The sequence below is a fragment of the Panthera tigris genome, chromosome A3 (assembly GCF_018350195.1).
Source record: "Panthera tigris isolate Pti1 chromosome A3, P.tigris_Pti1_mat1.1, whole genome shotgun sequence".
NCBI classification, from domain to species: domain Eukaryota; kingdom Metazoa; phylum Chordata; class Mammalia; order Carnivora; family Felidae; genus Panthera; species Panthera tigris.
In genome coordinates this window covers 99257015-99277842 of record NC_056662.1, presented here as the reverse complement: position 1 = coordinate 99277842, position 20828 = coordinate 99257015, and the positions used below count along the sequence as shown (strand labels likewise).

The following is a 20828-nucleotide window of genomic DNA, read 5'->3' as shown; positions in this document are numbered from 1 at the left end:
CTAAACTCTGGTTTTACAACTAACTGCTCAGAAAAACCTCTGATGCCCCCAAACTTCAAGGACACAAGTGCCTGTGGCAGGCAGGAGTCTTCTTTACAAATATCAGAAGCCATACTCCCACCAGCTTAAACCAAAAAGGGTTTCTAGCTCACATAGCTGGGAGGGACACAATAGCAAAAGCTGTGACCTTGGGGCAGAACCCAGTGTCTCCAAGATACTTGCTCTTTGTCTTTGCCTAACTTTTGCAGATAGGTTCTGTCCATGTGGTGGGGACGCCAGCCATTTGCAGCCCAAACTCAGGCTTAGAAAAAGGGCTTCTCTCTCTCTCAACATCAATATATCTATCTCAGAGAAGGCTTTGATTGGGCCTGCTTTGGTCCTAGCCAGACCTAGGTCACATGCCTGGTCCTATGGTGAGGGAACTAGATGGCATTACCAGGAGGAGGGGGGATGGGAAAGCCAGGTGGGCAGACAAAACAATAATCATAGTACCTACAATACCTAAAGGTTGCATGTATGTGTGTGTGTTTATGCGTGTGTGTGTGTGTGTGTTTATGCGTGTGTGTGTGTGTGTGTGTGTGTGTGTTGGGGAAGCCCAAGTGTGAAAGAGCCTGTTAGAGTGCCTGGGTGGCTCAGTCAGTTAAGCGTCTGACTTTGGCTCAGGTCATGATCTCACGGTTCATGAGTTCAAGCCCTGTGTCAGGCTCTGTGCTGACGGCTCGGAGCCTGGAGCCTGCTTCAGATTCTGTGTCTCCCTCTCTCTGCTCCTCCCCCATTCATGCTTTGCTTCTCTCTCTCTCTCTCTCAAAAATAAACATTAAAAAACAAAACAAAAAAACCTCTGATAAGAAAGAAAGAAAGAAAGAAAGAAAGAAAGAAAGAAAGAAGAAAGAAAGAAAGAAAGAAAGAAAGAAAGAAAGAAAGAGCCCATGAAAAGGGATCATGCTGGGGCGCCTGGGTTGCTGTCGTTTAAGCGTCATACTTTGGCTCAGGTCATGATCCTGTGGTTCATGGGTGCGAGCTAGCGTCAGGCCCTGTGCTGATGGCTCAGAGCCTGGAGACTGTTTTAGATTCTGTGTGTGCCCCTCCGCTGCTTGCACTCTGTCTCTCTGTCTCTCTGTCTCTCTCTCTCAAAAATAAAATAAAAACATTTAAAAAAATTAAAAAGAAAAAGAAAAAAAAAGAAAAGGGATCATGTAAGTGGGACCAGAACCAGGCTTGGCCTATTCACAGGATTATTAGGTACCAATCATTTGGCTGCACTACATGTCAGGCTCTGCATTAAGCTAAGTATATATTACATACATTATTTCTCATTCTCACAGTAACCCTAAGAAGTGGATATTATTAGCTTCATTTTAAAGTTTTTTTTTTTTTTAAGTTTATTTATTTTGAGAGAGACAGAGAGCATGCATACTCACTGGAGCAGCAGAGAGAGAGGGAGAGAGAATCCCAAGCCCGCTACGAGATGCCAGGCTGTCAGGGCAGAGCCTGATGCAGGGCTCACCAATGGTGAGATGACCTGAGGCAAAGTCAAGAGTCAGACACACTGAACCAACTAAACCATGGGCACCCCTAGCCTCATTTTAAAAGTAAAAGAGACAGAAGTTAAGGTCACACAGGCCGTGAGTAACTGAGCCATGTGCAAACTTGGGTCCTTTAGACTACAGAGCCCATGTTTTTTGCCCAAGGTCAGGTCGCTGCTTTAGAAACCAAAGCTGAAAGCTTGCTGAATGGTGGCAGAGAGCACACTCCCAGCCCCAGCAGGTGTGGTCTTGCCAGGGTGGGTAGCCACGACTTTCATGCATTTCCTGGCTGCATACTTCCTTTGTCCCCTGTCCTACAGGCCCTTCATGGCAGATAGAGACAGGCAAACCGCTCGTGGTAATACATGGGCTTCTTCACCAAATGGATACCAAATGGTATTTCTCCCAGACTTGGTCCCCCAGTTAGTGACTCTGCCTGGAAATTTCTAGAGTCTGGCCTGTTAGGTGAGAAGAAATGGGATGGGGTATGGATGGACACTGGCATGGCAAAAAACAAAAGGATGTCACCTCTCACCTAAGTCACAGAAATATCTGCAGGCCCTGATTATTCTCCCTACCCCTGTGCTGCCTCTCCAAACCACTCAGCACTTCACAGCTAGAGAGACCCTCCTGAAATACTACCCCTCCTGCACCCACCCTTGCTCTGAATCTCGATGGCTTCCCTTTGCCCACATTCATTATGGAGGCTTCTCAGGCTCCCCTGGACCACCACTCTCCCCCACACACCAACTTCTCCAACGTTCTCTTTTATCACTGCCCCTAACACTCCGGAATGCAAAATACATGCAACACCAGGATAGCAACAAACCATATGAGGCTATTTACATTTAAATGAATTAAAATTTATTGAATTATAGTTAAAAATTCAGTTCCCCAGTCACACTAGTCACTTTTCAAGTGCTCAATAACCTCTTGTGCTTGTGGCTACCATACTGGACAATGTAGATCTAGAATGTTCCTATCACCACAGAAAGTTCTACTGGACAGAACTAGGTTGGACTTTTTTCTCACAAAGGAAGATCTGATTAAGGAATATTAACAAACAGCTTTAGAGGAATTGAGGGTAGACTTGACCTATTCAGCGACTCTCAACAGATTTTGGCATCTATTGTATTCCAGGTCCTGAATACACAATAATGGGCAGTAGTAGCTTGGTCCTTTCCTGGGAGTGAAAAGGCAGTTGCTAGAAGGTGTCCTAAATGCCTGAGCCCAGGTTTGGGGATCTGGGAAGGCTTCCTGGAACAGGGGACATCCACGTGTGACGTGCAGGGTGAGGAGGTACTAGCTAAACTGAGTCACTCTCTAGACCAAGCTCCTTTTTGGCCCTCAATGGCCCTCATCACAGGCTGTTTCCACTGCTTGGACTGAACCGCCTCTCTTTTTCCCCAGGGAGGGAAGGGGTGAGGCTAGTTCCTGAAAGTTAGTTTTCTAACTGGAACCAAGCAGAGTCTCTGTCAGGTCACCAACTCAAGAGCTCTGTGCTGTGGTCTCTGCTACCCCCATGGGCCAGCTGGCTTTGGGGCTAGGCGAATTCAGGGCTAGAAAAAGCCAGCCCTAGGGGAGAGAGCTCCTCAAGAAAAGTCAAAGCTGAGAATCTGGTGGGAGATGCCAGAATCTGATTGTACCTTAAGGCCCACCCGGAAGTTGGGCTCTCCACCCTCTCCAGCCCCTGAGTTCCCACCTGGTCAGGTAGGGGAAGGCCCAGAGGGAGCCAGGGCTGACTAACAAAGCCAGGGAAGCCGTCCTTGGACCTCCTGTCCCCCTGCTTCTGCGGGCGTCTCCAGCTGCTAATCCCCTCCCCACATCACACAGCTGTGCCCACCCTCACCTGGCCCTGTGCCACCTGCCACATGCTGCTCCTCTTCCAGGTGGCCTGGCCAGAAACTACATCCCTGCTGGGACTTGAAAGTGGCAGTCACTGACCCGAACTCCCGTGTGTGTTCGTCTGGGAGAGAGGCGCTATGGCCCTCCCCACCAGGGGACGCCTGCACTGTCCTCCCCGCTTTCCAGAGAGCGCCTTACCTAAGCCTCCTCCCCCTAGGATAATTGCGTAGGGACAATTATCGCCGCCTCTGTTACAGACATTAAGGAGCGGGTAATCTGTCACCGGCAGTGACGGAGAAAACCGCCAACGCCCCACGACCTTGGCCCCGATATCGCACTTGCATCTCACGGTGCCCCGGGGCACTCCTCTGCCATCTCCCCGCGCTCCCGCCAGGGCCTGGGCGCGATCCGAGGCCTCCCTGCCCGCCAGAGTCCGGGGGCCCGGCCGGGGGGTAGGAGGTCCGGCCCTCCGTGCCAGCCTGAGCGCCAGGCGGCCTTAGAGACGCCCTTTGTTTCGCGGCGCTCACGGCTTTTGCGCAGTCACGGTCACATGGCGCTTCCGGCACGGGGTGTTCCGGGCGCTGCGCCAGGGCCCGGCGGCGCCCCCAGCCCAGCGCTGCCTCCGCCCCGCCCGCCTGCGGGCCGCGCGTCATTCTCGGACCCTCCAGGGTCCCTGAGCGACGGCCGACCTTCCCGCCAGGCACGCAGGCGGCTTTGCCCTCGGCCTCTTGCCTTCTCTGAACTCCACCCTTGGGCTTTCCGTAGCTTTTGATCTTAGCACTGACATGTCAATTACCCATTTGCTTCCTGGGGTACTCCTGTTTCCCCTACTCTAGACAACACCGAGTGAGCAAAGTCAGGCTCATTCCTCCCTGGGGGAACACGATACGGCAAATAGTGGTGGACAAGTACTTAACTAAGTCCGTGCTCATCATTTAATGGGGCGGCAGAGACAGCGCCAAGCGTTTCCTACCCCTTCTCCACTCTGACCTCCACAAACAAAATAAAACAAAAATCAGCCACCCCGGGCTGGCCTCCACTGACCGGCTAAAGGCAAAAGACCCAATCAGGGGCAGAAACGGGGCTGGCCCTTCTTGCCCTGGCCTGGCCACCACGGCTCCATCACTCCCGGGCCCAGTCTGTGCCCTGGGACACTTAAGAACCTTGAAACCTCATGGAGGCTTCACAGAGGCTGCCTCTGCTTCACTCAGCAGATTCAAGAATTCATTCAACAAATATTTATTGAAAGCGGACCATGTACAGTGTAAGCAAAGATGCCAGCCCTGTGTTAAGTCCCCGAAAGAATGTGAAAGGATTCTCTTTGTGTCCAAGCAGTACCCCGGGCTGTTTCCCTGAGGCTCAGCTTCCCCGGGGAGGCTTTCATTCAAAGCAGTTTGGGAGGCTCTAGTAAACAGTGCAGACACAGCCATGCCTGGGGCCTGGGAATGGGGACACTGCGTGATGCCTGCTTCCAATCCTTGGAGATGCAGCAGGGCAGGGCAGTGCTAGGCTCCAGGTGAACATGGGGTGGGGTCTCAGGGGCTCTTGCTGCCTCTGGGCAACCTTTCCCAAAGCCTCTCATCCAGGCCTGCAGGGACTGGGGCAAGGGGGTGGGGAGGGTCTGGAAGGGTGGAGACTTGGGAGAGGCAAGAGGGAGACAGCCCAGGATGGCCCCGGCAAGGAGCAAACTACGGGGCCAGAGGTGGCTGTGTACAGTCCGTCATGGCGTCAGGGCTTGGTGGGGAAGAGCAGGCAGGTGAGCTGACGGCTACCGCTGTGTCTGTCCACAAGGGGCAGCGGGTGCTGTGTGTAGTGCCGGACCATGGCAGCCACGGAGGAGAACAGCTGGACAGGAATGAGGGGCATCAGTTAGTCCCCTGAGCCTCATGCTGGGAGAAACTTCCTGAAGGAACTGAGGGGCTCTGGGGAGGGGGTTTGTTGACATTTTTATAAATATTTTCCTTCTTGTTTGCCCCATGAAGCGCCACTGCCATTCTGCTGCCCGGTTCCAGGCCCCGCACAACTTTCTTGCAACTGCACCCATGGGCATGTTGTTAGCCAGGCTCATATTTCCCAGGCCGGGTAGAAATAACTTTGGGGCCATGCCTCTGCCCAGGTCCTCCAGCACGTAAGCCTCCGCAAGTGCCAGACACAAAGTTAAGTCCTTGGGATGGGCAGGAACCTGGACTACCCGGGCCCTGCCCTCCTCCTAACTGGGTTCATGGCAGGCCCAATGCCCCCCACCGGGCCTTGGGCAGATGGAGCGCTACAAGAGGGGTGCCTCCCCCAGAGGAAGGCAGACCTCTGGGAAGGAATTCAAGTCACTGGCCACTCTCATTTCCACCCAATCCAGAAAAAAAAATGCAAAATGTGGGTTTTCCCCTGGGCAAATGCTCCTGGCAGGGCCCAGCATGTGACTGTGCTGTGCCCTCCTTGCTCTGTAGCCCCCATCCTCCTCCAGCACCCACCTCCTCATGGTTCCTGCCCTCCCGGCCCAGGGCATAGTGGCTCCCACCATCCAGCCGCCGGATGGGAATGTTGAAGACCCGGCCATGGAGAAGCACTGCCAGGGTAAGGGGCTGTGAGCCATGAGGCTCTGAGCTGGGGCGCACAGTGTAGGCCCCATCCTGTGGAGGAGACCCCATCCATCAACCTTGTCTCCCAACTGTCTGCCTGCAGCCCTGGCCAGCACCCCCCTTGCCCTCCCATCCCCACCTGCTCAGCCAGCCACAGCTGGTGAGCAGAAGGGTTTCCGAGAAAGCCCGGGGGGGCTGCAGTTGCCCACCTTTCGGAATTGGAGCAGGGCACTCTCAACAGCATGGCGGTCACAGTTCCCTGAGTACCAAGGCTGACCCAGAAGGCTGCTGTCCTGTATACACACACAAGCAGCCATTCACAGATGTGCCACGACAGTGGAGAGGGGCTGGGGAGCAGAGAACCCTGCCCTGCGGTCGTGTTCACATCTCAGTTCCCTAGACTGAGTCTGCACAAGCAGAACAGAGATGTGTCTGTGTGTGGTGCCCAGCAGGGTGCTGCACACACATGTTCAAAACGTGATCCTCACAATGGTGAGCCGCACCCACCCCACCTGCCGCCAAGAGGCCCTGCAGGCCTCCTCCAGAGCCTTCTCCCTGCCCCTCCTCACCTCAGCAGCTGAGGTGCTCCGGGTGGGTGCTATGCAGGAAAGAGAGGATCTCCTTCCTGCTGGAAGAAGCAGATTGTAGAGCTGAGGCTGGTTGGGGATTAGGCAAAGAAGGCTTTGGGCCCAGCTGCAGAGGTGGGCGAGGTTAGAGGGCAGTACACATAGGCCTGAAGCCCCAAGCAGAGCACCCGGTGCTTCATCCCTCCTCTCCACATCTTGGGCTCTGGTAGGACCTACCAGCTAGGCCACGAGTGACCTCCAAATGAGGGATGATCTTGAGGTACAGGCTAGGAGCTTCCTGCTTTGGTGCAGACCCTGGCAAATGCACAGTGGGATCCCCTCAGGCCTGCTCCCAGCTGAAGTCAGAGCTGTGAGGACTCCCACAGCCAAGTGGGGCATGAGAGGCTGGAAAGGTGGGCCTTGGAAGGACTGCCTGGGGTTCATGCTGAAGACGCCTCTACTCACCTTTAGAAGTGTCGTTCGCTGCTCCCTGGGACACAGGAGGGCTGGTCAGAAAGTCTCAGTCCTGTAGGCCCACCCCCTGGGCCTGTAGTCCCTCCCTGAGCTCCCCCCGCCCCAGGTTACTTCTCCCCTGGCTACTAGCCTCTTACATTCCAAGCTTCCTGGGGGGCTACGGTGGACCTGTGGGGAGCAAGTTGGGGAAGAAAGCTCAGGATTTTATCTTCTTTAAGAGAAAGAACCCAGTGAACCCAGAGATCCCAGGGCCAGAGCTGGGGAAGCTTGAGTTGGCCATCTCTCATGTACACACACACATCCCTGGTGGGCACTCACCTGGGCACCACTGATGTCCTTGGAAGAGGGTCTGGGGGCATCAGGACTTGAGAGCTCAGAGTTCGAGTCAAAGCCAGGACTAAAACAGTGAAAGCAGGCTGGGCTGGAGACTGGGTACCAGGCAAGGAAATCCACACCGACCAGGGAGGGGTACAGATGCCTGCAGGCCTGCTTCTCTCAGCAGCCTGGGCTCTCAGGGAGTCCTTCCAACCAGTGGGGAAGCCCATGCAACCCTTGCTTTAAGGGGGTTCCCCCTCTAGTATGCACAGTAGGGGTCAACCTGGACCAAAGGCCGAAGTGTGGGTGTCCATGTGGGTGTCCAAAAGCACATGTGTATTGGTGGGGTAGTGGGGAAGACAAGGGAAGAAGACAGAGCCAGAATGTGTCCTGCTGTGAGCAGCTGAGGGCTTCAGGCAAGATGGATCTGGGGTAGAGGGAGGTGTTCACCTGGACTGGGCTCACATTCCAGGTAGAGGTTCTCATCAGATTTCTTTGGAGGGCTTGGCACCTAAGAGTTTGACCAGCAAATGGGAGGGAGGGTGAAGCCATCACTTGGGGTGGGGGGGCTATGGACACCTCCCCCCCACCACCACCACAAGCTGGACCTCTTTCTGAGAGCTAGCTAGAATGATTAAAGTTGCTCCTTTGCCTGGGAGGGGGCACCCACGAGCACCTTCCCCTTCAGAGGTGCTTATAGGCCCCAGCTCTCATAGAATGTGGGTGTCCAGGAGGAGCCCAGAGGCCAGGCTTCCCCAGTAGCCTTGGGCGGCATACGACAGCTGGCTTACACCTTGTCAGGGGCCTGTGGCAAACAGGAGCGACTCTGCTCTGGACCTTTACCCTTGGTTTTAGGGCTATTTCCTGGCCCTCCCAAGGCCCCCTACCCCAACTTTGCCAACTTCCTAGCCAGAACCCTAGAGGATGAGTGGGGACTGAAAGAGGGGTCACTCACCATTCTGGCCGGTGTAGCCAACTCTGGAGGTAAAGGAGAAACCACCAGTCATGAGCACAGGGAGAAAAGAATTCAGTGAAACTTAGGCTGGAAGGATGGAGTATCTTTGGAACTCATCTGAAGGGATTCTCAGAGTCAGCTTTGAAGCTCCAGGAGAAAGCCACCCTAAGCTCCGATCACCCTACTTCACACCCCCCGGTGGTGCTGCCTGGCTTGACCTCCCAAATGATTTGCCAGGCTTGCTCCAAACGACTTCGGGCTGTTCCCCAAGTCGAAACCACCCTCAAGGTCACGAAGGTTTACCAACCACTGAGCACAGTAAATGTGAACGTGCCTCAAGTTAGCTGTTTGACCTTAGGCAGGAGACTGCTCTTCTTGGGCCATCTTCAGACAAAAATGTGCTGACTGAGGTCCCTCACTGTCCTGATATCCCAGGGTTCTGGGTTCACAAGCCTCAGGGCACTTATCACAGGCAAAGTCTCTGGACAGTGGTAGCAATAATGACATGGATGGGGTCAGAGACCGGTGGCCAAAGAGCCACTTCGACAGGGACATGACACTCAGATGTGTTTCAATAGTGAGGGTCCCCCAGGCAGGGGAAGCTGCCCTCAGATCTCTTCATCCTGGAGTGTCCCTTGCCGGACCCAGAAAGCACAGCAGGTGCAGAATAGCACCTGGAAGTCGGGGACTCTGCTTTTTTGGGATCTCAGCCAAAGCATTTCTGGTCTCCAGACCTTAGGGTCCTCCTGAACTGCCAGCCTTAGTGGGGATGGGGAATTTTTCCTCAGGTAAAAATGAGGAACAGCTGGAGGAGTGCAGTGACCAGGCAAAGCATGAGCCCAAGTAACCCGAACGCTAGTCTGCCCTGAGGGGGCCAGGACGCCCCATCTCAGGGTAGGGAGTGAGTGGGCCTCTAAAAGAGATAGGAAGTCCTCATTACCTTGCTTCCCAAAGGGCTGTCCCTGCTTCCTAGCCTCCTGCAGGCTCAGTATTGCCTTCAGCTGTGGGCACAATGGGACGGGAGGGAGAGCAGGGTTAGGGGTGGGAGAAGGGAGAGGAACTGGGGCATGGGAAGGGCAACATGGTGGGGTGGGATGCAGTGGGGTTAAGTATATCTGCGCGGCCTTAAAACCACTGCAGTACAAGAACTCATGTACAGAGGTAACTCTTTGCCTCTGCTTTGTGCTCTTTGTTGTGAATCTCTCCCTGTTTTTTTTTCTTTTTATTCCAATAAAATATATGATGAAAGTGGTAACTTCCAAGCCCATAAGCTTTTCTCAAGCCCAGTGGGCCTTTCCAGCTGGCCGTGATGGCAGCCAAGTGAGGGATTTCTTCACTCTCTAGGCAGGGAGGGGTCCTCAGGCTCCAGGGTCCAGGGAGGGGCAGCCTGGCCTTCCAGCCCTCCCAGCTCCACCGGAAGGGTGAGTCCCTGGACGCTGACTGGTGGGGGTGGGGGGAATGACCGGGAAGGGGGAGGGGAAGGGAGCAGCCGCTGGTAACAGGGATCTGCTTCTGACACATCTAATTTTTCAGGGACTTCCAGAATGCAGATGTGGGGGAATCTTGCGGATGAGTTGCCTCTTAGATTTACTCACTGGGAAATGGTAGCCTGGGGTGAGGTGGGGGGGCGGGGGGAAGGAGGCACTTGAGGGGGTGTTATTCACCGTTGTGGGCTGGGGCTGCGGTCGCGGTGGCGGTGACGGTGACTTGCATGGGCCCGGGGGGCCAGGGTGATCTGGAAAAGGCCCCAAGCATTGTGGGTGCGTGGGTTCCTCCCACACAGGTTCCTGTTTTCCTCCCACCCCCTACCTAGCCTTTATTTCCTCCTCCCCCTCCCCCTCACTGGCTTCCCCACAGCCCCATCTCCATGGCAACTGGAGGCAGCCAGTTTTCCTACCCCCACCGAGTCAAGGAGCCCTGGGGGTGGGATGCCAGCGGCAGCCCCGGCTCTCCTGGCATCCCTACCCTGGCTCCAGAAGTGCGCGGGATCTCAGAGGAGGCCCCAGGGACCCTGTGGGGCCTCCTGCTTTCCCACCGTTGCCTTGGTTACAGTGCCCCTCCAGGCTCTCCCCTTCCCACTCTCCCTCCTGCCTTTCTCCCCCCTGCCTCCTCCTCTCCTCCATCCTCTCTCTCTGCCTAGCCCAGAGGCTTCAGCAACTGCCAGCTGAGGCCTCACCCCCAACCCTCCCCTTCCATGGCCCAGCACATACAAAGGGAGAAGAGGCAAGGTCTGTACCCTCTTTTCTTGTGGGGACCCTCTGTCCTGCCTGACCACCCAACTCCCTTCCTCACCTTCCCAACCCCTACCCAAGTACAAAGAGTCCTCCTCGGTGCCAGGAAGGTGGGCAGGGACAAGACTGAGGGGTAGAGCCTCACAGGGGGGCAGCTCATATTTATCTTCCTCCTCTTCCTCCTCCTCCTGGGCTTTCTGGAAGGGCTAGAAGAGGAGCAGGACCAGTGGTAGCTGCTGTGTCCCACCTCCCTCCCCTCTAGTCTCAGCAGCTATACTTACTGTGTGTCTCCAGGTCCCAGAGGCAGGCAGAGGACATGGGCTGGGGACATCTTTTTTCCAAGCTGGGGAATCTGGACAGGGGACTGATGAGACTGGCCTTATCTCCCAGCACCCCCACCCCCACCCCACAATGACTTACTCTCTGTCCCCAATATAATAAACCATCTGCACTTTTACAGTAGGGCCTCAGTGATTCACTCAACTCAAAGGAACCATTCATGACCAACCTTTCCAACACTGCAGCAGGGCCAGTGAGGTAGGCGTTTTGAAAATAAGGGGGCCTCCCAGCTAAGTTCCAGCTATGACAGTCCCCTACCCCATGCACCCCAAATTCTGAGCAAGACAGATGGAAAGGCTAGGCCCCGGTGACTTAGTAGTGCTGGACTACAATGGGCAGGAGGGGTCCGGAGCCATTCAGAAGAGACTGTACTTGCAGGGGACCCCATTCTGCTTGCAGGGGGCCCCTCTTGCCCACTGTCACTTACCTCCACATCTGGGAGATGGAAGGGGTGGCCCCAACCTGCAATCAGACTCTAGTCAACTCTGCCCAAGAGGCCCTTGAGTTTGTGTCAGCCAGACACTGCACAATTCCCAGGACATTCACATCCATGACTATGTGAATGGCGCCCCCTGGAGTTGTGTGGCACTGGCCTGGGATCGGGACAGCAGGAAGAACAGTCCCGGGGGCAGAGCCAGTGCCCGGTGGGTACACAGCTGGATGAGTTGGTGCCCCAGTGAAGCTGGTAGTGGGGGAGCCCTAGCGCTCACAGCGGGGTAGAAGTACATGAATGGTCTTACTGGGCAGGTAGGGCCGTGCCCAGGAAAGGGGCAGCGAGGTAGAGATCAGAGAGGAGGCAGAGGAAAGAGCGGAGCTGAGTACTCACCGGGGCTTGCTCCCCCTGAGCTTGTCCTGCAAAGAGAGAGGGGCATAAGGGGGTAGTCAGTGCAGCTGGGATGCCTCTCCCTGGGAAGATTCCTGGGCCCCAAGGGGTGGGCAGGTCTGTGCACCTCGGGCTGCCCCAGAACTAACTCTCACCATGGCCCAGCAGAAGCAGCAATGCCTCCCTTGAGCAGAGGTTCTGCCACAAATGGCCTGGGGACAGAGGCCCTATTGTTCTCATCATTTGCATCTCGCAAGCACCAGGAAGGTGGGCCTGCTGTGTCCTCTAACCCTAGACCAAGTTGCCCCAGAGGTTCCCATAACCTCCCCCACATTGCCTTCCCGTGCTGTGCTCCCCAGTCTCCAGCCCTTCTGCTCCACAGGAGGAAGGGCTCTCTCCTCTGCCCCAGGGCCTCAGGCCCACAAGGCTAGACCAGGGCTCAGAGGCCTACTGCAGCTCCCTGCAATGCGTCCTCCTCCCAGAAGCTCATCGAAGGATCATCCAGACTGGCCTTTCCCACCTCACAGAAGATATGACATTAATAGGCAGATCCAGTTGAAAATGAGAGACCAGCCTTGCACTTTTCTTAAACGCTTTATGCTTGCTGTCCTTTCCTGGTGACTGGTCATCAATGATCACAGAAATAGAGGTTAATGAAAAGCTCAGAAATATGCATATGTATTTAGTATGACAGCTTCCTTTATGGACGGATGTATTCATTCACTGAATAAGTATTTATTGAACATTCATTATCTGCCAGGCACTATTTAGGTGCTAAAGATGTTATAGGAAAACTGAATAAGCAGGCATGTGTATTTCCTATTGGATTCTTACAATAGCCTCATGATGCAAATGCTAGTTTAATCCCTGTTTTTCAGAAGAGGAAACTGAGTGTATTAGATCAGGCTGCCATCACAGAATACCACAGATGAGGTGGCTTGAACTAGAGAAATTTATTTTGTCACTGTTCTGGAAGCTAAATACCCAAGATCAGTGTGCCATCAGAGTTGGTTTCTTTTTTCTTTTTTAAAAAATTTTAATGTTTATTTTTGAGAGAGACAGAGAGAGACAGAGACAGAGCACAAGTGGGGGAGGGGCAGAGAGAGAGGGAGACACAGAATCCAAAGCAGGCTCCAGGCTCTGAGCTGTCAGCACAGAGCCTGACACAGGGCTCAAATCCACAAACTGTGAGATCGTGACCTGAGCCAAAGTCAGACGCTCAACCAACTGAGCCACTCAGGCGCCCCCAGAGTTGGTTTCTGATGAGAGTTCTCTTCCTGCCTTGCAGACAGACAACTTCTGGCCTATGCTCTCTGCGTGCATAGAGAGAGCTATCTCTGATCTCTTATAAGGACACCAGTCTTATTGAATCAGGGCTCTACCCTTATGACCTCATTTAACTTTAATTACCTCCCTAAAGATCCTGTCTTCAAATATAGCCACACTGGCGGCCAGGGCTTCAATAGATGAATGAAGAAGGGGTACAGTTCAGTCCACATAGCTCAGAGGCTTTGAGAAATTAGGTGGCTTTCCCAAGGTTGACAATTAGTAAGTATTGGAGGTGAGATTCAACCCAAGCTTTGCCTGTGCACTAACCACCAGGCAATCCTGCATCTCATCTAGGCCTGAATCCTTACCCTCCTTTCCTGTGAGGGAATTAGATACAGTGGTAAACACGGCTTCCTTAAGGAGCCCATGACTTTCAGGTGTTCTGTTACTTGAGTGAACTTTAGAACATTAATATCTGAGAAGTGTTGGGGCAAAAAGAAGGGCCTGGCGTCTGACTTTGTTTAAACCAGGGACTGAGGAAACACAGATGAGGATCATGAATGTAAGACTTTTCTAGGGCACTGTAACTTGCCTGTTTATTATTTTGGTGATGTCCTGGCTGTTGGCACAAAAAAGTAAAGGTCACGTGCTTACATCTTTGGAGGCCATGGGGCTAGGGACACTGGGGAGAGAACCCCAGGGCTGAGCTGGCCACAAGCTTCAGAGAGGAAGACCAGATGACTCCTGGGACCTACAGGCCAAAGGGCACTTTAAGAAGCTATGAAAAATCACTGGGGTGGCTTAACAGGGAGCCCATGTGGTACAGTGGGAAAAACTGAGAGAACAAAAACAAACTAACAATCCAGGTCTGGGTCAGGGACAGGGGTCTCCTCCCTAACCTCCACTCCCCATTTGACCTTTGTTCCACATTTGGACCGTATTGCAGGGGGCAACCTCCCTCATGAAGGGGACTCTCTATGGGACAAAGTCAGCAGATCAAAGTCTACAGCAGGAGGCTCTAGATACCAGCCCCACCGCCAACCGAAACTGAGTGGGTTTCCCAGTAAGTACCCCCCTTGCCTCAGCCACACCCCCCCCTTCTGTTTGGGGCTTTGCATAGGCAAATGCCATGAGCGGGGTGAGTGAAAGGGTCACAGGCACAGAGGATGGAATCGTGCCATCTGGGTGGGGGCATTGGCCTGGACAGATTAGGAAGAAGGGGGTGGAAGGAGGCCTGCCTCGTGGCTTTGTCTCACACTGGCCAGCCCTGTGCGGTGAGGACTGTGCTTCTTACTAATTACACAGGCAGATTTGGACAACTTCTTTCTCCTCTGGCACAGGACTGCTTTGTGCATAACCATAGCTATTCCCTCAGCATGAATTCCTAGAAGTGGTATTGCTGGAAGGTCACATTTTGGTTGCAATGCCCCATTGTCTGGTAGCACCCAGTGCCTGTTCTAAGGCTCTTGCATAGCACGCGGTGATTCTCCACATTTTCCAGACCTCGGTTACTGATCTCTAATGGGAACAGGCTGTAATTTGTAGGTCCAGAATAGTCTAAATCCACCCTAAGAAAACAGCTCTCCAGAGCACTGTTTCCCTTATTTGCATGATCACAAGAATCGCTAGAGAACTTGTTAAAAGTCTTAGATTCTCAGACCTTCCATGAGATCTTTTTTAAAAATATATTTATTTATTTTTGAGAGAGAACGAGACAGAGAGCACGAGTGGGGGAGGGCTGAGAGAGAGGAAGATAGAGAATCCCAAGCAGGGGATAGAACTCATGATTTGTAAGATCATGACCTGAGCTGAAACCAAGAGGTGGACACTTAAGCAACTGAGCCACCCAGGCACCCTCCCCCCTTACCTGAGATCTTATGGATTGGATGCTCCAGGAGGGAATTGGGAATATATATATATATATATTTAGTTTTGAGACAGAGACAGAGCATGAGCTGGGTAGGGACAGAGAGAGAGGCAGACAGAATCCAAAGCTGGCTCCAGGCTCTGAGCTGTCAGCACAGAGCCTGACTTGGGCCTCAACCCACGAACGGTGAGATCACGACCTGAGCCGAAGATCACCGACTGAGCCACCCAGGTGCCCCAGGAATCTATATTATCTTTTAACAAATAAACATCATAGATCAATCTTATGATCAGTCAAGTTTGGGAAACTCTGTTATATAGGAAACAGTCTGAGAACCTGTAACTTCTAGGACATTTTTAGAATCACATATGGACTTTTGCTTGTCTGGAACACAGCGGTCCCCAGCAGGGAAAGAACGTGACACAGACCCTGCTCTCAAGGGGCCACTACAAGTGATGGAGAGGGCACACCCAAGATGTTCAATCTCTGGGCTTGAGTTTCCTCTTTTGTAAATGGGGATGTCAGTAGGGGTTCCTTTTAGTGAGGGAGCTTCTGAGGGTCAAATGAGGTGATGGCACAAGAAACACACAGCACCCACAAAATAAATATCAGCTTTCCCTGAGACAGCGGTGTCCTGCTTCACATAGATGTTACCAGCGGACACGGTGGGTGGTGCGGTCTAACCGGGATCCCCGGTGTAGCAAAGTGGGAAGCACTGTGAGAAGGAGGAGAGGGGGGGGGAAGGTGAGCCGGCTGTGGCCAGAGTTCTCAGGGGTGAGCATGCGGAGCAGGAGATGGGGGCAGCTGGACTCCTAGAGAATAGAAGGGGACCTGAGCCATTCTTTCTGGCCAGTGAGCATGTCCTGCATTTGGGGCATTCTCCACCTTATAAATCCTGATTCCATCCACAGGAGCCCAGCGACGTCTTCCCAGCCTCCTTTGCAGCTGGGATGCAGGCATTCGGCCAGTCACATGCCCCCGTGTTAGACTTTGTGTCTGAAGCGGGCACCAAGAGGAAGCCGCCCTGGGGAGGGGATGACCTCTGTATCCTACTTCTGGAGGCTGAGGAGGTTGAGACCCCCTTGGGACCACCAGGGCCCAGGTGAGCGGTATTGGCAATAGTTTTGTCTATGCCCAGAGGTGCCTCCACCAGGCCAACTTGGCCTTGACTTTTGAACCATTGTTTCTGGCTGTTTTTCTGGTCCTCCAGGAGATGCTGTGAGCTACAGAATATCTTTAATAAATTGTTTTTCTGCCTAAACTAGCTAGGGTGGGTTTGTCTTACTTTCAGTTAAGAACTCCAGACTTGAGACCACAGAAGCTCAAACTCTGAGGCCAGGCATAGTGGGTGTCTCCTACAAAGGTCAGACCGGGTAGAAAGAAGTGTCATAGCTTTATATTTCTATCCTCTTGAGACTGTGTTTATGACAAATATTAATTATTTTTACAATTAAAAAAATCAGTCAATACAAATGTAAACAACAACGGCAACAACAGAAGAAGAAAGAAGCAAGGGAAGGAGAAGGAGATAACCTGGATTTCAAATGTGAGGAAGCACGGGGGGAAGGATGCATTAGGGAGAAGCAGGGCCCTGGAGGTGGCCCAGGGGAGGTCGTCAGGGTGCAGGGCTACCCACAGCCAGCTTTTCCTTAGCCAGGAAAGTACTGGGAAAGGTGGGAAAAAAAAAAACCCAGAGGGTGTTGATAATATAGGAATTCTTCTCCCAGGGGAACAGGAATCCATAGAGGCAAGTGGAAAGGGTGGGATAGATCGTAGAAGTTTCTGAACATGAGGCTAGGGCCAAGTCAGTGGCATGGGACAAGCCTGAACTGCAGGGCTGGGGAGGGGAGACCTGGAAGTTATAAACAAGGTCCTGTGAGGAGTCAGGGAGAAGGAATTCTCAAGATATTTTTACCTGAGCAGGTGGAGCCTGAGTCCAATTGAACTGTGTGGTTGGGTTAAAGTTAATCTCAGGGACCCTCCCTCTATCTCCCTGAAAGTGATACAAAGCTTGGTGTGTAGCATGTCTCTGTATTTTTCTGGAGGCCGGAACACTATTTTCCTTCAGATTTTCCAAGGGTTAGGGTGGGGCCTGACAGTTGATGCCAGCTTTCTAGGTCTCCAGGGTAAAGAGCACTAGCCGGTACCACCTTCCACCTGCCTCCGTCCCACACACCCTGCCCTTCCCTGTCCCTGAACCTTTGCTCATAGCAGATTTGGTCATGTCCCAGCTCTGCCTAAAACCCATAAGGGACACACCATGGCTCCTTGAATAAAGACCAAATGTCTCTGTCGCCTTGTAAGATCAGGCCCCTACCTGCTTCTCCTGCCCTAGCCCCTCCATTTTCCCCATGGACTCACACTCAACTTCTCTTTGAAGTGAATACAGGATGCAGGTGGGGGGAGGGCCCATTCTGCACCCTGCTGACTTCAGGAAATTCCAGTTGGAAGAAATTTAGATCTTTATTCAGTCCTTAGAGAATATAACAAAGAGGGAAAGCACGCTTAATGTATAGCAACAGACAGTAAAAAGGAAAAAAGGACTCTGCTCTGTGTATGTAATAGTTCAAAAACTCTTACCCCACCCCCACCCGGCACCGCTTTCCTCAGCTCAGCTCTGCAACTGGCAATGCTCTCTTCACAGATGGTGGAAGCACACACGCCTTCGCCAGACCCCAGCCCTCTCCCCTCCGCCTGGGCCTGATTATGAAGATCACCATAACTTCTTCAGCTATTTTAAAACTTGATCCATTAGCCCACTGCCCAGATTCTACAAAGAAGCACCTGGATAGAGAGCCCAGGCAGTGTCCCAGGGTTTGGGAAGCCTGGATAAGGTGGGGGTAGGGGACAGGGTGGCTGCAAATGCTTATAATGTTACATGGCTTCTTTCATCCCTTTCTAGCCTTTTCTAGAGGCTGCACACTTGCCATTCTTTTGCTGGAACACTCTGTCCCCTTTCCTCCCTTTTCCTTCAGGCCACAGCTTATGTGACCCTCAGCAGGGGTCCCAGACCAGGGCAGTCTGTCTCTCCCTTACAATACACCCTCTCTTGCGGCTCCCCCCATAATTAGATCTAGAGGTTTATTTCAGAGCTACACTAGGGACTCCCACTCGACTGGAAGCCCTGTAAATGGGTAGCGACTGTATCCGTTCAGTTCACAGCCAAATTCCAAGTGCCCAGCCCACAGCTTGGCACATAACAGGCTCTCAACAAATATTTGAGCTACATACTCAAATCTCACTCAAAGCCTGCCTCTCTGTGAGCACCTACTATGTGCTGGGCATTAGCCTGGACACTGGAAAGACTGCACAGAATGGCAGAAAAAAAATCCCTGACCTCTGGAGCCTACATTTTATAAGGAGAGAGGGACATGTAAGTAAGAATTTTAAAAAAAGAAAAAGTCTGCCTCTCTGCAAACATCTTTGGTCTCTCTCTTCCTAAAGCCATAGCTTGCTCCTTTACTGCCCATTGGACACCAACCACTAGGCCTCCATTAAGCAGTGTCCGGAGACCCTTTTCCTGTTTCCCTGCAAACAACTCTCTTCCCTAAATACAGATGGATTACCAAGGACTCTTCTCTGGGTATCCGTGACTGACTGTGCCCTTACCCTACTGGTTCTTTTCCTCTATTTACCTTCCTGTGTGGGGGTGGGGGGAGGGCATCTACTCCTCTCCCCTCCCTCTCTGCACTCTACCCCCTCATTCCTCCACCCCCTATCTCCCTGGACAGATGTAATATGGCCCTGCCTACGTTTCCCTCTTCAGCTCAGAGCCAGTGAGCCAGATATCTGCTACTCCCGCTGCTTCCTTGTTTCTTTCTCCTAGGACTGGCGAACACAGAGATTACGGAAAACCGGCCTGGCCTTTTACTCCCCCTTCGGAGAGACCAGGCACTGCCGCTGGCGGATGTGTCTCCATCCCCACATCCTTCCTTGATGGGTGTGGAGGGCCCTGAGGTCACCCTCCCCACCTTTACCAACGGAAAAATTGAGACTCAAGCAGAGGTGGATGCTGGGCCTTGGGCCAGGGACATCCAATCTTACACGCGGGACTAGAGCCCTCGATCCCCTCACCCCGGCCCGGTCCGCTACAGGTCCGCAGACGTTCTACGGGAAAGGGCGGCCCCTGGTGGTGAAGAGAAGCGTGGCTGCCTGTCCTTATCCTGAGGATGGGCAGACAGATGAAGGGGCGTGGCCTGCAGGACCACCAACCCAGGTTAATTACCACCTGCTGTTGATGCCAGGACCTTGCAGAAATCTGTGACGCTCTACACAAACGGAAGATTTTAAAAACATGTGCAAACAAGATAGAAGGTGTTATTAAGACAATGAGTTTTGTTTATGATTTTATTATTTTTTTAAAAGATTTTATTTTTAAGTAATCTGCACACCCAACCTGGGGCTTGAACTTACAACCCCGAGACCAAGAGCTACATGCTGTACTGACTGAGCCGGCCAGGTGCCTCTCTGTGCTTTAAATGACGGTTTTAACAAACGTTTATTTAAAACATTCATGTGCCAAGAATATGGGCACATGGGAATCTTGCAGTTGCATCAGGATGTATAAGCAGTAGGTGCAGGTACTTTCATGTACAGAATAGGTATGTTCCTGAGTCGCTCCCATGGCTCTGAAGGGGAAAGAATCCAACTTTTGTTGCGCCTTACCCTTAGCCACATTCCCTGTGATGACCTAATTGACACTGCCCTGTGACTTTACCTGTGCCCTGTAGGCTGGATCTTCAGGAAACAGGGATAGGCATAAAATGGCTTTTGGTATATGGCAGGCAAGTGACACAGGCTCTAACTGACTCCAGAGTCCAGTGCTCAGCCCAGGAATGCAGAAGTTCGCTATCACAGGAGAGTCTTATTAAAGAGTCCAGGGACTGGGGCAAGGTTGTCTCCAAGTTTCCATGGTATCTATCTCTCGTCTCTAGGGGCAGAGGGGCTATGTAACAAACGACTTGTTGTCTTAACAAAAAGACTTGGAAAACCGAGCCTTTGAGAATTTCCCAGACAGAAATGGGCATGCTTAGAGACCACTTGACTAATTAATATGACCCCCACTCCTGTTACCAAGGGAACCTGGGCAATCTACTTTGAATATCCTTTCTGGAGTGGTTTCTAACTATTCCAAGATTAAATGAAACGTTTCTAGGAAACAGCTGGTTTGACCTAACTACAGAAGAATAAAATCTCACTGACATTACAGGGTTGTGGCTATACCTTAGATATTTTCCTATCAGCCTTGATGATCAGGGACACAGCAGTACATGATCAGATCAGAAAGTGTATAAGCTGAAAATAGGGCTGGAGACAGAAAGTCCAATGTGTTGCTGGCCACTGTGGTGTCACTGCTCCCGATACAGGTGTAACCTGAATCCCCACTTGGGAGCCAGAAATCAGCTGAGAAGAGGCCTCTGGAGAGACACTGCCTTGGCTCTGGAGGGTGGATGAAGTGAGCTCATCGTACTGAGCAGACTGGACTGAGTTCCTGACTTGTACTGAAGGGATTGGGTAAGTCTCTTCTGTAATGCCTCAGACGATCCTTGGATAACCAGGAAGTTAGGACAAGAGTCTGGCCCTTGACCCCGAGCCATAAGCAGACCATTTTGAGAGAAACCTACTGAATGAGACTGCCCTGCTTATAACTTCCTGGCAGCCCCCTCAGCCTTATCAAACTCTGCCATGTAAAGCTAATGCCTGGGCGCAGGCACTGACAGTGGTCCGAAACCAGGCCCCGAACATCCAGACATACATCCAGGACCGGGAGAACCCAGGCCTTCCCGGAGCTTCTCCAAGAGACTTGCAGCCCGTACAAGGACCCTAAAAGGCTTAGTCCCGTCTCAGGGTCCGGGCTGCTCTTCCCTCCTGGGAAAGGGAGTTCGTTCTAGGAGATGGAGGAGAGGTCAGGGAGGCGAACTCTGCATCCCCCTACCGCCGAGGGGCCAACACATATTCCCTTTCCGTAGCAGCCCAGGCTCGCGGGGAAGGCGGGTCCGGGCTCCGGTTAGCGGAGGAGGGCTCGGACCCGCGACGCCGTGG

The 20828-nt window shown here is 52.7% G+C and overlaps 1 protein-coding gene across 1 annotated transcript; it reads right to left on the bottom strand.

Moving 5' to 3' along the window:
- Positions 1–4006: 4006 nt before the first annotated feature.
- SH2D6 (SH2 domain containing 6) lies at positions 4007–11916 on the bottom strand. The gene is made up of 16 exons (XM_042979841.1): positions 11806–11916; positions 11654–11679; positions 11255–11289; positions 10770–10840; positions 10565–10694; positions 9922–9992; positions 9198–9258; positions 8258–8280; positions 7753–7813; positions 7306–7384; positions 7125–7155; positions 6979–7003; positions 6517–6575; positions 6157–6240; positions 5840–5998; positions 4007–5216 (listed from the first exon to the last, which is right to left on the bottom strand). The coding sequence occupies exons 1-16, from the start codon at positions 11806–11808 to the stop codon at positions 5100–5102; spliced, it is 1035 nt and encodes a 344-aa protein (XP_042835775.1). The 5' UTR covers positions 11809–11916; the 3' UTR covers positions 4007–5099.
- Positions 11917–20828: the final 8912 nt, after the last annotated feature.